We start from the raw sequence: 13,823 nt of genomic DNA, 5'->3' as shown, positions 1-13,823 counted from the left end.
TATAATATAATATAATATAATATAATATAATATAATATAATATAATATAATATAATATAATATAATATAATACTTTTACAATCCTGGATAAAAATCAAGTGGTAAAACGGCCTATTTCTGTTGCATTGATTTCTCAGGTAAAAAATAACAGGTTGATTTAGATCTATCCATTCCATGCTTGTGAACAACTACATTTCCCATCGTTCGAGACTACATTACCCATGTTCCCCCGTTCCTGCATTTGTCGGATTGTGCTGGGCGAAAAAAGCGTAATATTGTTCCAATGATCGGGAATCGATAACATCCAAACCATCAACATAAATCATCCAATCATAAAACAAATTGGTAAGATAAAAGCTTTTCATCCAAACAATTGGAAAGTGTCGTTTTGTTTTCTTAGAATGACGGCAAATGTCATAAATGTGGAGTTAAAGGAAGCTAGCTGGCTAATGAGTTCATCATCTGCTTTATTAATCATCACTCTGTTGAAATTCATCATACAAACACTTGTAATATATTCATTTTATGTTTTGTTGAAAAAATCCTTCTGTTTAGCCTGTCAGATTACAGCTTCAGTGATACAGTTACATATATTTATAGCAAGACTAATACATTTCATACGGTGTTTTTCAGTTATTAAAAATACTTTACTTATAATAAATTATTAGATGTTTTATTTATAATTAAAAATCACTTCTCTGTTAAAATATATATATATATGGCTGTCATTTTGTTTATCGCGTTTCTCTTCATAGACACGGAACCTGTCAAACCAGCAAGGGAAACGCTTAGGCTATTTTAATTTCCCTTATAACTCTGATATTTTTCGCATGTAATTTAAGCTGTTCTCAAACCTAAAAACAGAATTGAGTTTCTTTATATGATAATGATGATTATAATAAAATATTAATTTGCTAGTAATTTGATTTAGGCTATTTTCTGACAGATTACCTTAATGTTTACAATGTATTTCCTCTATTTGACATGTCTAACCTCTTTTGTGGTCCTGAACTTTTTGGTTTATTACTCACGTGAAGGATCACAGTGCTTAAAATATCGGTTGAGTTAAGTGAAAGAATGCTTGATATATTTTTTTTATTGCTCAGATTATTCTTATTTTTTATTTTTTTATTTTTTTGCAGAATCAATTCTCTGACTACACAAAGATTTATTCAGAAGCTTGGAGGTTTGTGTAAGTTTATGGAAAATGGGGCGGTTTTGCACAGCGGGAGATGAAGGCCATGAGGATACAACTGAACACATCTAATGGAATAAAGCAGTCTCACCTCTCTGACAAACAGGTGAGCGATATATCAGTTGTTGATCAGATTAATAAGATATTTATTAGTGTACATATCAAAGCAGAGCGTCTCATTGCACCTCAAGAATTTATCAGAATTTGCAAATATTAATTAAATGAATGAATTAAAATAGAGCATCTCCCATACTATAGTATTTCTTAGAGAACTATAGGCTACTACAGGAGCTTGTGATGATAGACTAGAATTGCATGTATTGAATCGGAATCCATTGAGAATTTTTATTTTTAATCCAGCAGTCATGGAAGCCAAGGAAAATGGGTCAGTGGACACCAAAAGGTAAGTGTATACTAGGCTATGTGACGGTATCAAATTTTAATTTAACGATAATTGCTGAAGCTTTTATCATGGTATGATTGTATTATCGTGGTATTGAATTAAGATACAAAAAAAGTGTTGTTCTCCTAACAGGTTTAATACCTTTTCTTATAACAAAAAGAACTAGGAACATTTAAATACCATAAAATAAAACACAAAACAATGTAGCCTATAAAGTAAACAAAGGTTTCAAACAGATAAAGAGCAACACTTTACAATAAGATCCAGTTAAGTTAATGCATTAACTAACATTATCTAACAATGAGATATAGCTACATTTGTTACAGTAGTTATTATTATTTCTTAACATTAGTCAATAAAAATACAACTGTTCATTGTTAGTTAATGTTTGCCCATGTCCATTAAATAATATTAACATATACATCTTTGATTTTAATAATGTTTTAGTAAATGTTGAAATTAACATTATCTAATATTAATAAATTCTTTAGAAGTATTTTTCATTGTTAGTTCATTAGTTCAACTAATGAATTATCTAATCTTAACAAACATAACTTTTCATGGTTACACTTTACAATAAGGTTCATTAGTTAACATTAGTTAACTACCTTAGTTAATGAACTAAGAATGAACAATACTTCTACAGCATTTATTAACCTTAATTAATCTTAATTTCAACATTTACTAATACATTATTAAAATCAAAGGTTGTATTTGTTAACATTAATGTACTATGAACTAACATGAACAAACAATGCTGTATTTTTATTAACTAACATTAACAGAGATGAATAAATACTGTAACACAAGTATTACTCATTGTTAGTTCATGTTAGTTAATGCAGTAACTAATGAACCTTATTGTAAAGTGTTACCCTTTATATATATATTTTTTTTATATATATTTTGTATTTCGATAACATACTAATATAACCTTATTGTAAAGTGTTACTGAACAATAATAAAGAATGATCTAGTCCAGATTTAAATGTAAAAATGTTTAAGTTTGAAAAAATAGACAGCCTATTAAGTCTTTAAGTCATTAAGTATTTGATGCTGTGATGAACACCATAGCAAATACAAAAATCTGATTGGCTGTTTGGAACAATTAAATACTGATCAGAAACAGCAGCTGCTTTGTTTGCTGGGTTACCAGGGTAACGGCTGCATTTCTGCTGTTCCATAAAAGCGTCAGAGAGTGAATGTGCATTTCTCCTTCACTCGTTCCTCCATGCGCTTCTCATCTGTGTTGGGCTTGTTTACATCAGAGTGCACATGCCTCTTTGACGCAGCACACACGGTGTTGGAAAAGTATTCTTAAAATGCATAATTCATATGTAAGGAATTATTCACAGTACTTTGAAGTGCCCACAATAACAATACCATGCATGTTAATTATTGTGATATCTTATTACTGCATCGACAGGTCTAGTGTAGACAATAACAAAATTGAAGCCAATTCAAATATTTCTGTTTTATACACTTGATAAAGGCTGTTTGGAATTCCATCTGATGGAATAAACCAGTCATCTTCATGCTCCATCAGTGGCTCTGAGTCAGAAAGCAGAACTTACCTTCGCGATCCATTTATATAGCCATCCTCAAAGTTGGTGAAAGGGAATTTAAGAATTAGAAAATTTGGGTTCCAAGGAATGGACAATTTTTGGAAATAATTCTTAGTTCAGCCCTCAGTTTGTGTTGTACAATACTGGTGAAAAATCATCATCTTCTTTTGGCTGCTCCCGTAAGGGGTCGCCACAGTGGGATTATCCGCACATTGGATTTGGCACAGGTTTTACGCTCGTGGCCTTCCTGACACAACCCAGCACTAAGAGTGCACTAACTCGTGCAACACTGGTGCTGGGACACTCAAATATACTCACTCCTATCGCCAATTTAGCATATCCAATCCACCTAGCCTGGACGTCTTTGGACATGGGGAGAACATGCAAACTCCACACAGAAAGAACTCCTGGCTCAGCTGGGGCTCGAACTGAGGACCTTCTTGCTGTGAGGCAACATACTACCTACTGAGCCACCCGAATCCAAAAACAGTGCAGGAAATCTACTTTTAACATACTGTGCCACTTTAGAATAGAAATGCTCTGCCTCTTCTGTGACAGCGGAGCTGTCGTCTGATGTTTAGATGGCCTCTTGTTTATTACACAAGGGCAGAGCCATGGCAACCGGACTGAAATTAAATGGTTTGCATGGCAACTGCTGCCAATTAATTTGATAATTAGCATTGATTTTATTTAAAATATTCAAACACTGTCAGTTGTTGAAGATCAGAATATTATTACAACACTGATTTGACTAAAGCAGATTTTCCTGAACAAGAGCTTATGCGCAAATTTAATAAGTGATTTGAGCACACACACCCTTTCTCCATGACCCCGCCCTCCAAAAACTGTTCAGGCAAACTGATGTCAGCATATACTAACGCAGAGAGGCAGAGAACGATGTCTGATTGGACACTTCTTTTAGTGATAACCTACAGCACACATGAAACAGATTTAAGCCTAGTAAAGTGATTATTTGAAAGTGATGAAGTGTTATAAAGTGATCACATTTCTTGGAAGATTGTGTAGACATATGGAATGGTTAAATCATACTAATGCATCAGTTGAATATTTTTCACTCCCTAATAGTTCTGTGGAGAATGGGCAGCTTACTGATCCCGCACACTGGGCTGTGGTGGATGTGGTCAATTACTTTAAAGCAACAGGGTTTGAGGAGCAAGCCAACGCTTTCCAGGATCAGGTAGGGGTTCATTTTCATATTCCCAAGTTATTTGCTGCACAGTGTCATGACACACACACACACACACACACACACACATATATATATATATATATATATATATATATATATATATATATATATATATATATATATATATATATATATATATATATATATATTTCAATTTAAAATAATGGTTTTCTATTTTAATATACTTTAAAATGTATTTCTGTGATGCAAAGCTGAATTTTCTTTAGCCATTATTCCAGTCTTCAGTGTCACATGATCCTTCAGAAATCATTCTAATATATTGATTTGATACTCAGTATTATCAATGTTGGAAACAGTTGTGCTGCTTAGTATTTTTTGGAACCTGTGATAATTTTTTCAGGATTCATTGATGAATAAAAAGTTAAAAAGAACATAATTTATTTAAAATAGAAATCTTTTCTAACAATATCTAAAAAAGACTTTACAGTAATACTTTACAATAAGGTTCATTAGTTAATGTATTAACTAACATGAACTAACAATGAGCAATACATTTGTTACAGTATTAATCTTTGTTAATGTTAGTAAATAAAAATACAGCTGTTAATTGTTCATGTTAGTTCACAGTACATTAACTAATGTAAACAATTACAACCTTTGATTTTAATAACGTATTAGTAAATGTTGAAATTATTATTAAATAAGATTAGTACATGCTGTAGAAGTATTGTTCATTCTTAGTTGTTGTTAACTAAGGTATAACTAATGTTAACTAATGAACCTTATTGTAAAGTATTACCGTCTTTACTATCACTTTTTATCAACTTACATCCTTGCTGAATAAAAGTATTAATTTATTTAAAAAATAAATAAATAAATTACTGACCCAAAACTTTTGAACAGTAGTGTATATTGTTACAAAAGATTTCTATTTTAAATACATTTTTTACTTTTTATTCATCAAAGAATCCTGAAATCAGATCAAATAAATGCAAGCTTGATGAGCATAAGAGACTTTTTTTCAAAAACATTAAAAATAGTAATGTTTCCATTACTTTTGACCGGTACATACATATACATATACAAGACATCCTTGACTGGAGTGAACAAACTAAGACATTATTATTCCTCATATCAAACTTTAGAATTGCAGGGACATTTTTGCCTTGCATTTTCCATTTTCCCAAATGTTTCCTAAAAGGTCTGACCAGCGCTCATAGAAAAACATACATGTGGCAACATTTTTGCAAAACGCAAAATATGTTGCGTCGTGCACTTTTCACAACAGTTTTAAAGTGAAATGTTCAGTGAGTGACGCTAAAAACCTGGATGTAAAAAAAATACATATTTTTAAATTGTATCATATATTGCTGCCATAATAACCATTTCAAATTTGTACGTGCTTTCTTCTCTTTCCCATTTTTGTTCGCTGAGGTGGAGCTGCGATGAAATATTGTTCTTGGAAATACTTTCAAGCATTTCAGTAATAAAAGTGTACGTCACGTACGGTGCTCGGCAGTGATCAAAAAGGGTTTAAACAGTGGATTTTGAATCTCTTCTTGTAAACTCAGAGATTTGGATTCAGACGGCAATTAAATTGCCACACGACCTGTTTGTCAAAAAACAGTAGGTACTAATTTGGCCAGGGATTTTTACGCGGGTTGGGTGAGAAAAAAAACTGATATTATGGATTCGGACGGCACTAAAATCACCGACTCACCCCTATAAATGTTTAAAATACCATACAAGCCCATGAGAAACAATATTAGTGTCCGAATAGGACTTAACTGACAGTAGCCTATGCTTTCACTGGCCTTTAAAAGCGCTTTTTAATTAAATTAACAATATTGTATAATAATATAATAAAAAATCTAACAACAATCAGTGTAATGAAAATTTTATTCTTTGCATGAAAACACTTGAATTAGCCTAATTGAATACTGTCTGGGTGTATTAAAACTTCAGAATTATATTTGTATAGACCTGCAACAGTGATAAGGTAAAGCTAAGAGTGGTCCAGACCAACCTTACGAAAGTGTGACTTACAGAAGATATACTTAGCATACGAACGTGTCGGGAATCGTGCCATAACGTTAAGAGAGAGGTTAAGGAATAGGTTAAGAACTACTTAGCGATAAGAACGTTTTGGGGAACCGGGCCCTGTTTAGTTTTTTTCCGGAACAGATGAACGCAAATATGGCAACGTTTTATTACGTTGGTGTTTGTACACATCACCACAGTTCTGAATTGAAATGTTCCGATGAGTGACGCTAAAAGCTTAATGCTCCATTTTAAAATAACATACTCCTACACTAAACACTAAACTTACCAGATAGTGTTAACAAAAACAAATGTGACATAAAAAAGCAATCATAACCGTGCCATTTTAGCTTGTTTTTGAGCTCTTTTATAGTGGCTTGTCTTTCACGGGAATCATGCACTATGGTAAAAACTAGTGTTTTGAGGTCATAACATAATTGTGAAAAGAGCTGCGTGAAAACAAGTCTTTATTAATTCATAATCTGCCCCTGTAATCATACTTGTGTGTGAAAACAATTAAAAGTGCTTGCTGTTTTACTGCCTCTAGTGTTCATTTCTGTTGGAAACTGCAGTGATATGTACTAGAGATGCGCGGATGGGCATTTCATCCGCAACCGCATCACAAAACTCATCATCCGTCCGCCATCCATCTGCACCAACGTTTTTGACCAATTTTTAAAACCGCACCCGCCCGCCATCCGCTGATTGCTGTATACATAATATTTTTCATTTGATTGGTTCAACCGCCCGCCACCCGCCCGAATTGAATTAAAATATTATTTTTCGTCACGTCATCCGCCCGATCCGCGGTTTATTCGCGGAGTCCGCGGCTGTAACCGCCAACCGCGCATCTCTAATATGTACGTATTGGTACGTATTTTGTGTTTTGCAAAAATGTTGCCTGTGTTGCGTAATCCACAGCTACCCTTCTGGTACTTTATTTATTAATTCATGGCTAATGTTTAGCCAAATAATTTGCTTGTTTTTATACATTGACAATTCAAACATGCATGATATATTTCATATCAACTCATTTTACCAGCTATGTACAAAATTTACTTTGATATGCACTTTTTAATGCCTCCATGTTCATCTCTCAATTACATAAAGCTGTGTATGAAATATGGTCATTTGACAACAAATTGTACAAGTACAAGCGATAACTAGGCTACAAGACAACCATAGTATAAACCTATTATGATGCGATTTGGGATTTTATACTTTAAAGTTGTATGATGAATTCAATAATATTCATGTTATTATTTTGTCTTCTGTGTTTCTGTATTTATTTATTTTGCTAAACTTACAGGAAATCGATGGCAAATCCCTTTTATTAATGACTCGTAATGACGTTCTAACCGGACTGTCTATAAAACTGGGACCTGCACTGAAGATATATGAGTATCACGTCAAGCCTCTCCAAACCCAACATTTAAAAAGTAACGTCTCGTAGCTGCTTGCAGCCATGTGGACGCATGGAAGACAATCACCGCAGTGCAGGGTAACTGCAGACAGAACTAATACATTTTATGCATCTTGATAAATAAACATGGTGAATTTATTGCTTTTAAGGTCTCATTCTGCTGTACAGGCACATTTACAGTTTTCAGCCGACCTATGTTTAACAGTGTGTTCCTTCAGATTTGACTTTGTGTGCTTGTCCATAAATCATTATTGCTTTTAAGATTAAATGCTTGGTTGGTTTAATAATGTGATCTGTGATGTCAAATGAAAAACTGAGATGTTTCTGTGTAATGCATGAAGTACGTTTTGAACGGAAGTGAGATTGACAACATTGCTGTCACAGCTGAGATTTGATCAGCTTATTGGTGTTTATTTCCCTTTTTGTTTTTCCAGTTTTAATAGATAAAAAGTGTGTTGAGATAAATTGACAGCACAAATGATCAAATGTCTGAAAATGATGATAAAGGCTGAACGCGTGAGGTTTGTTTTCGGGAATCCTGTCAGAATGACAGTGCTTTGTGCTGCTATTAATTCTGTTTATTCCTTTAATTCTGTAACTAACAATGTGATTCCTGATGAATTGGTGAATTGTTGTTGTTGACAGACAGCACAACACTGTAAATCTAAAGCAGTTTGTGATACAGGGTGTTTTAAAAAGAGGAAACAAAGGCCAGTGTAGCCTGCAATAAATGGTGCTTTTTCAGATTCCACTACCTGGTCCTCATTACAGTGCTGTTTAACTTCTTTTGTGCATGTGAATAATAAATGTAATAATCAGTTTTCCACTAAAATCAATCTCCTAAAACAGTCTAATCCCAAAAACATTACTGGCATGTATTGGTATGATTAACTGATGCTGTTTTCTTTTTCTTTCATTTTTTTTACCCCTCAATGTTGATACATGTATTAGTGATCAATGAAATAAGATGATGAAGCCAACTGATATTTAATGTTAATAATTTTGTTCATTGCTACTCCAGAACCACTGCTGTAAACACCTTTCATCTCAAATCTATTTTAAGTTTATTACTTTTGAAGAACACAGTTAACTCTGAAAACTATAGAAATGGATTCAAGTTTAAAACAATGTTATGAAGATGAGAACACTGTTTATTAACCCACAGTTTTCATTTATTAATATGTCCAAGAATAGAAGCGAGTTCTCATTTAAACATTTTTATATTTGTAAATTTGATTTACTCGTGTTATTACACACACAAAAAATCTATCTGTAAAAAAAAATAAAAATGAATAAAGTCTGTTGAATATTTAAAGAGATAATCATGCTAGATTGCTTTATAGATTTTATTTGTTTTGTGTATATGAGATGTCTAGTTTGTGAATGTTGCCGGTCTTTACATTTTGGCTCGTGGTTTTCTGCGCACAGTGCCTGTGATGTTTCCTGCTGGATTATCGAGAGGAAGATAAACCTGAAATAAAAGCACAACAACATAATGTGACATGTAAATGAAATATAAATACATACAAAGCAACACTCCACATATCCTTCATACTCTTAAGTTGGGATAACAAAGTGGTTTGTAGAAATGTGGCGATAAAGTCATTTTAAGAGTAGCAGCCTCAAAAGTCCTTATTTTGTCAGAGCCTGAAAACTCTGAACTTTGTTCTGTGTCAACACAGATATTCAGACTCATCTGAACTGATAACCTGTGTGTGACTGGCTTTTTCCCCAGGATTTTCTCTGTCACTCACCTCATCCTTGTTAGAGAGTCCCATTTTTGTCATGTCAATGACAAAATAATGCTGATTCGGCATAATAATCTCGATTTCCTCAACCTATTGAATCCAGTTGATGACAAGACATAAAAGCACATTTTTTATGACATGGAATAGTATATTAATTTCTAGTGTATATACATGAGTAACATAAAGCAGTAAGCCACTCAAGGTCATGCTTTGTTTTTGGGCTTTGTTCAAATCACTAACCCTTAGTATAAGCAGTAGTAACAAAAGTCAAAAAAATTTGCACTAACAAAAGTCACACAAAACTGAAATCAGTTTGACTTACCTGTGGAATTCTGTCAAGTACCAGGAGTTGTGTATCGTACAGAGTTTTCTGAACTGAAGGAGAGTACTCTCCACGATCATAGGGTCCCGCAAACTTCTGAATGATGGTGTCCTTAACCGTTTTCCTATGAGGACATTTTCATTGTACAGTATACATATATGACACATAACATGTATCACGTCCTATGGCATGTCAAGTTTTGCACTTTGTTGGCATGTCTAAAAGTTTTGCATTTACCATGCAGCGTCAAATGCCACATTTACGTGAGTGTTGTAGCGCCATCTTGCATAAACAGAAGTGCAGAAGAATCTGTCCTTTGCCTCTGTCAGAGTGGTGAAACGGTCCTTCAGGAAGCCCTCAAATCCAGACTGAGTAGTCTTCAGTACCTTCATATCTCTTAGACCGCTGTGGACCACTGGAGTCACTGAGAAAAATACATTTAAACAAAAATTTGCTCAAGCACAACAACAATATTATTTCCCCTTAAAGGATTAGTTCACTTCTGAATGAAAATTTCCTGATCATTTACTCACTAATTGTTTTCCTTCAGACCACCATCACTAGTTCAGAATCAGATTTTTACTCACTACTCAGATGTTGTTCGACCTCACAGAAGCGGCAGGCCTCAGGGCAGAGGATAAAAGCATGTGCATGCTCAACTCCATTCTGTTAAACACATTCATAATATTTTAATCGACTATAGAATACTGGTCACTTTAATGCATTTCAAACCAATTGATTTAATACGAATCAGTCATATAAATCAAACATTTATCATACAAAATTAAATCTGCAAAAAAATTCCGTCCTAGAGCTTTTCTTGAAATTGACCACTTTTGTAGGTAATTATTTTTTATGAATTATAAGTGACTGGTGTCAAGATCATTTTTAGTGGATGTATGAAGTTCCATTTAAGTTTATACAGGCGTAGTTACAGATGTTGCTTATTCACATTACATATACTGTGAATATTGTTAACTTTTGTATAATACATTGCTTGTGATGTCCCTCATTTGTAAGTCATTTTAATAAATTTGATTGACTAAATGATTAAATATATATATACAAATATCTCATTTGTTTTTGAAAGCCACTGCGTATATTCTGCTTTAGCGGTAACCTTTTCCAGTCTCTTCCAGGGAACTTCATCAATGTTGACCCTCACTCTTGTGACATGATTGAATGCTGTGAGGAAATGTTCACAAATATCCAGGGCAAAGCCCTCGAGGGTCTTGATCTGCAAGACAAGAAATATTCTTATACAAACATTGCATAAAACAACTAAACATCAGCTGTTTAACTACAAGATGATTAAGTTGATTTAATAACTAATTCATGAAACACTTGACATCTCTGTTGATTTATCGAAACTAATGCTCTTTTGCATTCACTATAAAAAGTAAAAAACATGCAGGAGCTTTCTAGTACCTGAACTGACCATGAATTATTTGTATTAACATAGGCCTATATATACTAAAATAATCTATTACTATGTATTATTAGTGTATAAATGAAATTATTTTGTTTTTAATAATAATTAATGTAGCTATAAATCAAATCACTTATAAGAGCAAAATGAAACAAATAAAAAGACCTACTCCTTTTATTTTGGCGAGAGCATGGACAGTGTTTTTGATTGTATCAGTGGGGATGATATCAGAGTTGTCTCCAGTCAGATAGTCTTTTTGGGTCTTCAGGGTTAACTGAACGTCTGCAATCAGCTCAGTAATGTGGTGATGAGATCCTTCACGACGGATGTGAAGAACTTTAACCATGTTCTTCCCATAGCCCGTCCTCACAAACTCCACATTCTACACAAGACACATTACAAAATAATACTGTATAAAAGCTTTTTTTTTTTTTTTAAAGAGGCTAGCATGACACATCCACACATCTACAGTATGAATGAAAATTAAATGTATTTACCTGATTTGAGGTAGTAGCCATGACTGTAAATGGAGTTACTGCAGACTACACCAGTGGTTGGAAGAGGTTTTTAAAGTTGGCACCAGTTTTATTGTTTTGTAATGGGTCCAAATGATCAATAATCTTCCCCACCTCCATAATCCATACAGAGATTCTGATTTGCTGAGAACCCTCCAAAACAAGCCACCTCTCTCCTCTACCTCTGTCCTTCTCAATTTATTCAATGACCACAGTCACGTCCTTCTCCACCCCATCCATAACCCAGCATTTCATCTGGCCAACAGTTAGGCTACTGCTCCCTTTACCACCCCTCAACCAAAGTTCAACAAATCTTTCAAGGAACAAGAGAAAATCAGGCCTGAGCTGGTAATATCTTAGTGTCAACAGAGTGTTTTAGGAACAGGAAATCTCTGCGAGATTTTAGCTGTGCAATTCAGAGACAGAGTAGCATAAGCCAAGAGAACCTGTATATGTTGTGTTGTCTTATGCCAACAGCCTAAACAAATTCTACTCGGTGACAAATAAAAGTTTTCTGATTATTTTTATGATATAGGTGTGATATATAGATATATGTATCACTTAATATTCAACAATATTATTGATCTGCCTGCATAGACACTATTATATGAGAATTGAACTGAGCTGGATGATGAAATCACTGTTTTCTCCAGAGTGGCTATATACTGTATATAACTGAACTAAATTAATATTTTTTTTACAACAAAAATGAATCATCACTGAACTCACTTAAGCTGGACTATGACACTATTTTCTTCTAGATCTGCTGTACAGCAGAAACAAACTTTGTTGCATTTTGTTCCTGTCATCACTGTAAAGCTGCTTTGAAACAATCTGCATTGTAAACAGCGCTATATCAATAAAGGTGACTTGACTTGACTTGTCTATAGGCCTTAGAACCATAGATATCATATATAAACGCTATGTCTTATGGCGCAGTCACTTCCGGCATCACCGTTCGGCCATCTTGTCACAGTGAAGCTGTGAATTAAGGTGAGTGATCAGCATGCACACAAATCCTCTTATCTCACTGAAATCTTGATGGATTTACAAACGGTTTGGTTTCTTACAAACGTTATTAACGTGGCTATAATTCCGAATGCTTGAACATGTATGTTATAATTATTCATATGTATGCAGTGTATGTATGCAGTGTCATAACTACATCTCTGACGTTTATAACAAACCAAACCATTTGAAAATCGGTAGAAAATTGAGCAAGTTATGGTTATTTAAAAGTACATGCACCATTAAATGAGTGAGCGAGCACACTGTGGCAAGATGGCCGCCACGTGCGGACGTCGACCTCCATTGGCCAGCAGCGCGCACAAGACATCTAGCGTTTATATATGATATCTATGCTTAGAACTACCTTTGTTTGAGGGCGAGCCAAAGTAGCCAGCAGGCAGACGGTCATTATGCAAATATGTCACATGGGGATGTATACATCACAGAATTAATGGCAGGAATACAAACAATTAAAGCATCTGAAAAAAGTGTTTTGTTGGAGGAATTAACTGTCTTTGTGTGGAGTTTGTGCTTTGTAACTTTGCAAGCAAAAACAGCTATTACACTCTAAAGGAAAGGCAGAATTTGTCTAAGCTTTAATAAACTGTTCCATTTATATATATATAAATATATATATATATATATATAAATATACACGCACACACACACACACACACACACACATATGTATATGTATATATGTATATTTATATATATAAATGGAACAGTTTATTTATTAGACAAATTGTTCATATATATATATATATATATATATATATATATATATATGACTATTATTTCATATGTCTCACTTTACAGGGTCTATTTATAAATAAATAATTTAAATAATTTAATTAATGCACAAAATAATAAATAATAATGTTAAAACTCACCCTGGTAGAGGGGTAGGCTATCAACAAAATCACTCAGTACTTAACACTAATTTACACAGTTTAGTGATCAATTCTAGATTTCTAAACAGTCTGATTTCTGATTCTACATTT

General features: G+C 33.7%; 2 protein-coding genes across 5 annotated transcripts; one reads left to right on the top strand and one right to left on the bottom strand.

Annotated features, from left to right (window-relative positions):
• Window positions 1–199: 199 nt before the first annotated feature.
• On the top strand, window positions 200–8,548 carry samd13 (sterile alpha motif domain containing 13). 4 transcript variants are annotated; one of them, XM_084101958.1, is made up of 5 exons: window positions 200–345; window positions 1,143–1,301; window positions 1,556–1,598; window positions 4,250–4,361; window positions 7,684–8,548. In XM_084101958.1, exons 2-5 carry the CDS (start codon window positions 1,233–1,235, stop codon window positions 7,709–7,711), a joined length of 252 nt encoding a protein of 83 aa, XP_083958084.1. In that variant the 5' UTR covers window positions 200–345; window positions 1,143–1,232; the 3' UTR covers window positions 7,712–8,548. The 4 variants fall into 4 exon arrangements, with proteins under 4 accessions (XP_083958084.1, XP_083958085.1, XP_083958083.1 ...); XM_084101959.1 differs by having other exon boundaries at window positions 211–345; window positions 1,559–1,598; XM_084101957.1 differs by lacking the exon at window positions 200–345 and having other exon boundaries at window positions 1,160–1,301; window positions 1,559–1,598.
• A 289-nt stretch (window positions 8,549–8,837) lies between these two features.
• Window positions 8,838–12,086, bottom strand: uox (urate oxidase). Its single transcript, XM_084101955.1, has 8 exons — window positions 11,794–12,086; window positions 11,466–11,678; window positions 10,988–11,104; window positions 10,455–10,533; window positions 10,105–10,291; window positions 9,868–9,991; window positions 9,552–9,635; window positions 8,838–9,268 (listed from the first exon to the last, which is right to left on the bottom strand). The coding sequence occupies exons 1-8, from the start codon at window positions 11,812–11,814 to the stop codon at window positions 9,194–9,196; spliced, it is 900 nt and encodes a 299-aa protein (XP_083958081.1). The 5' UTR covers window positions 11,815–12,086; the 3' UTR covers window positions 8,838–9,193.
• Window positions 12,087–13,823: the final 1,737 nt, after the last annotated feature.

This window comes from Abramis brama (genome assembly GCF_963993115.1).
Source record: "Abramis brama genome assembly, chromosome: 23".
In the NCBI taxonomy this organism is placed as follows: domain Eukaryota; kingdom Metazoa; phylum Chordata; class Actinopteri; order Cypriniformes; family Leuciscidae; genus Abramis; species Abramis brama.
Note: the sequence above shows the minus strand (reverse complement) of the source record. Positions and strands in the feature narration are given on the sequence as shown.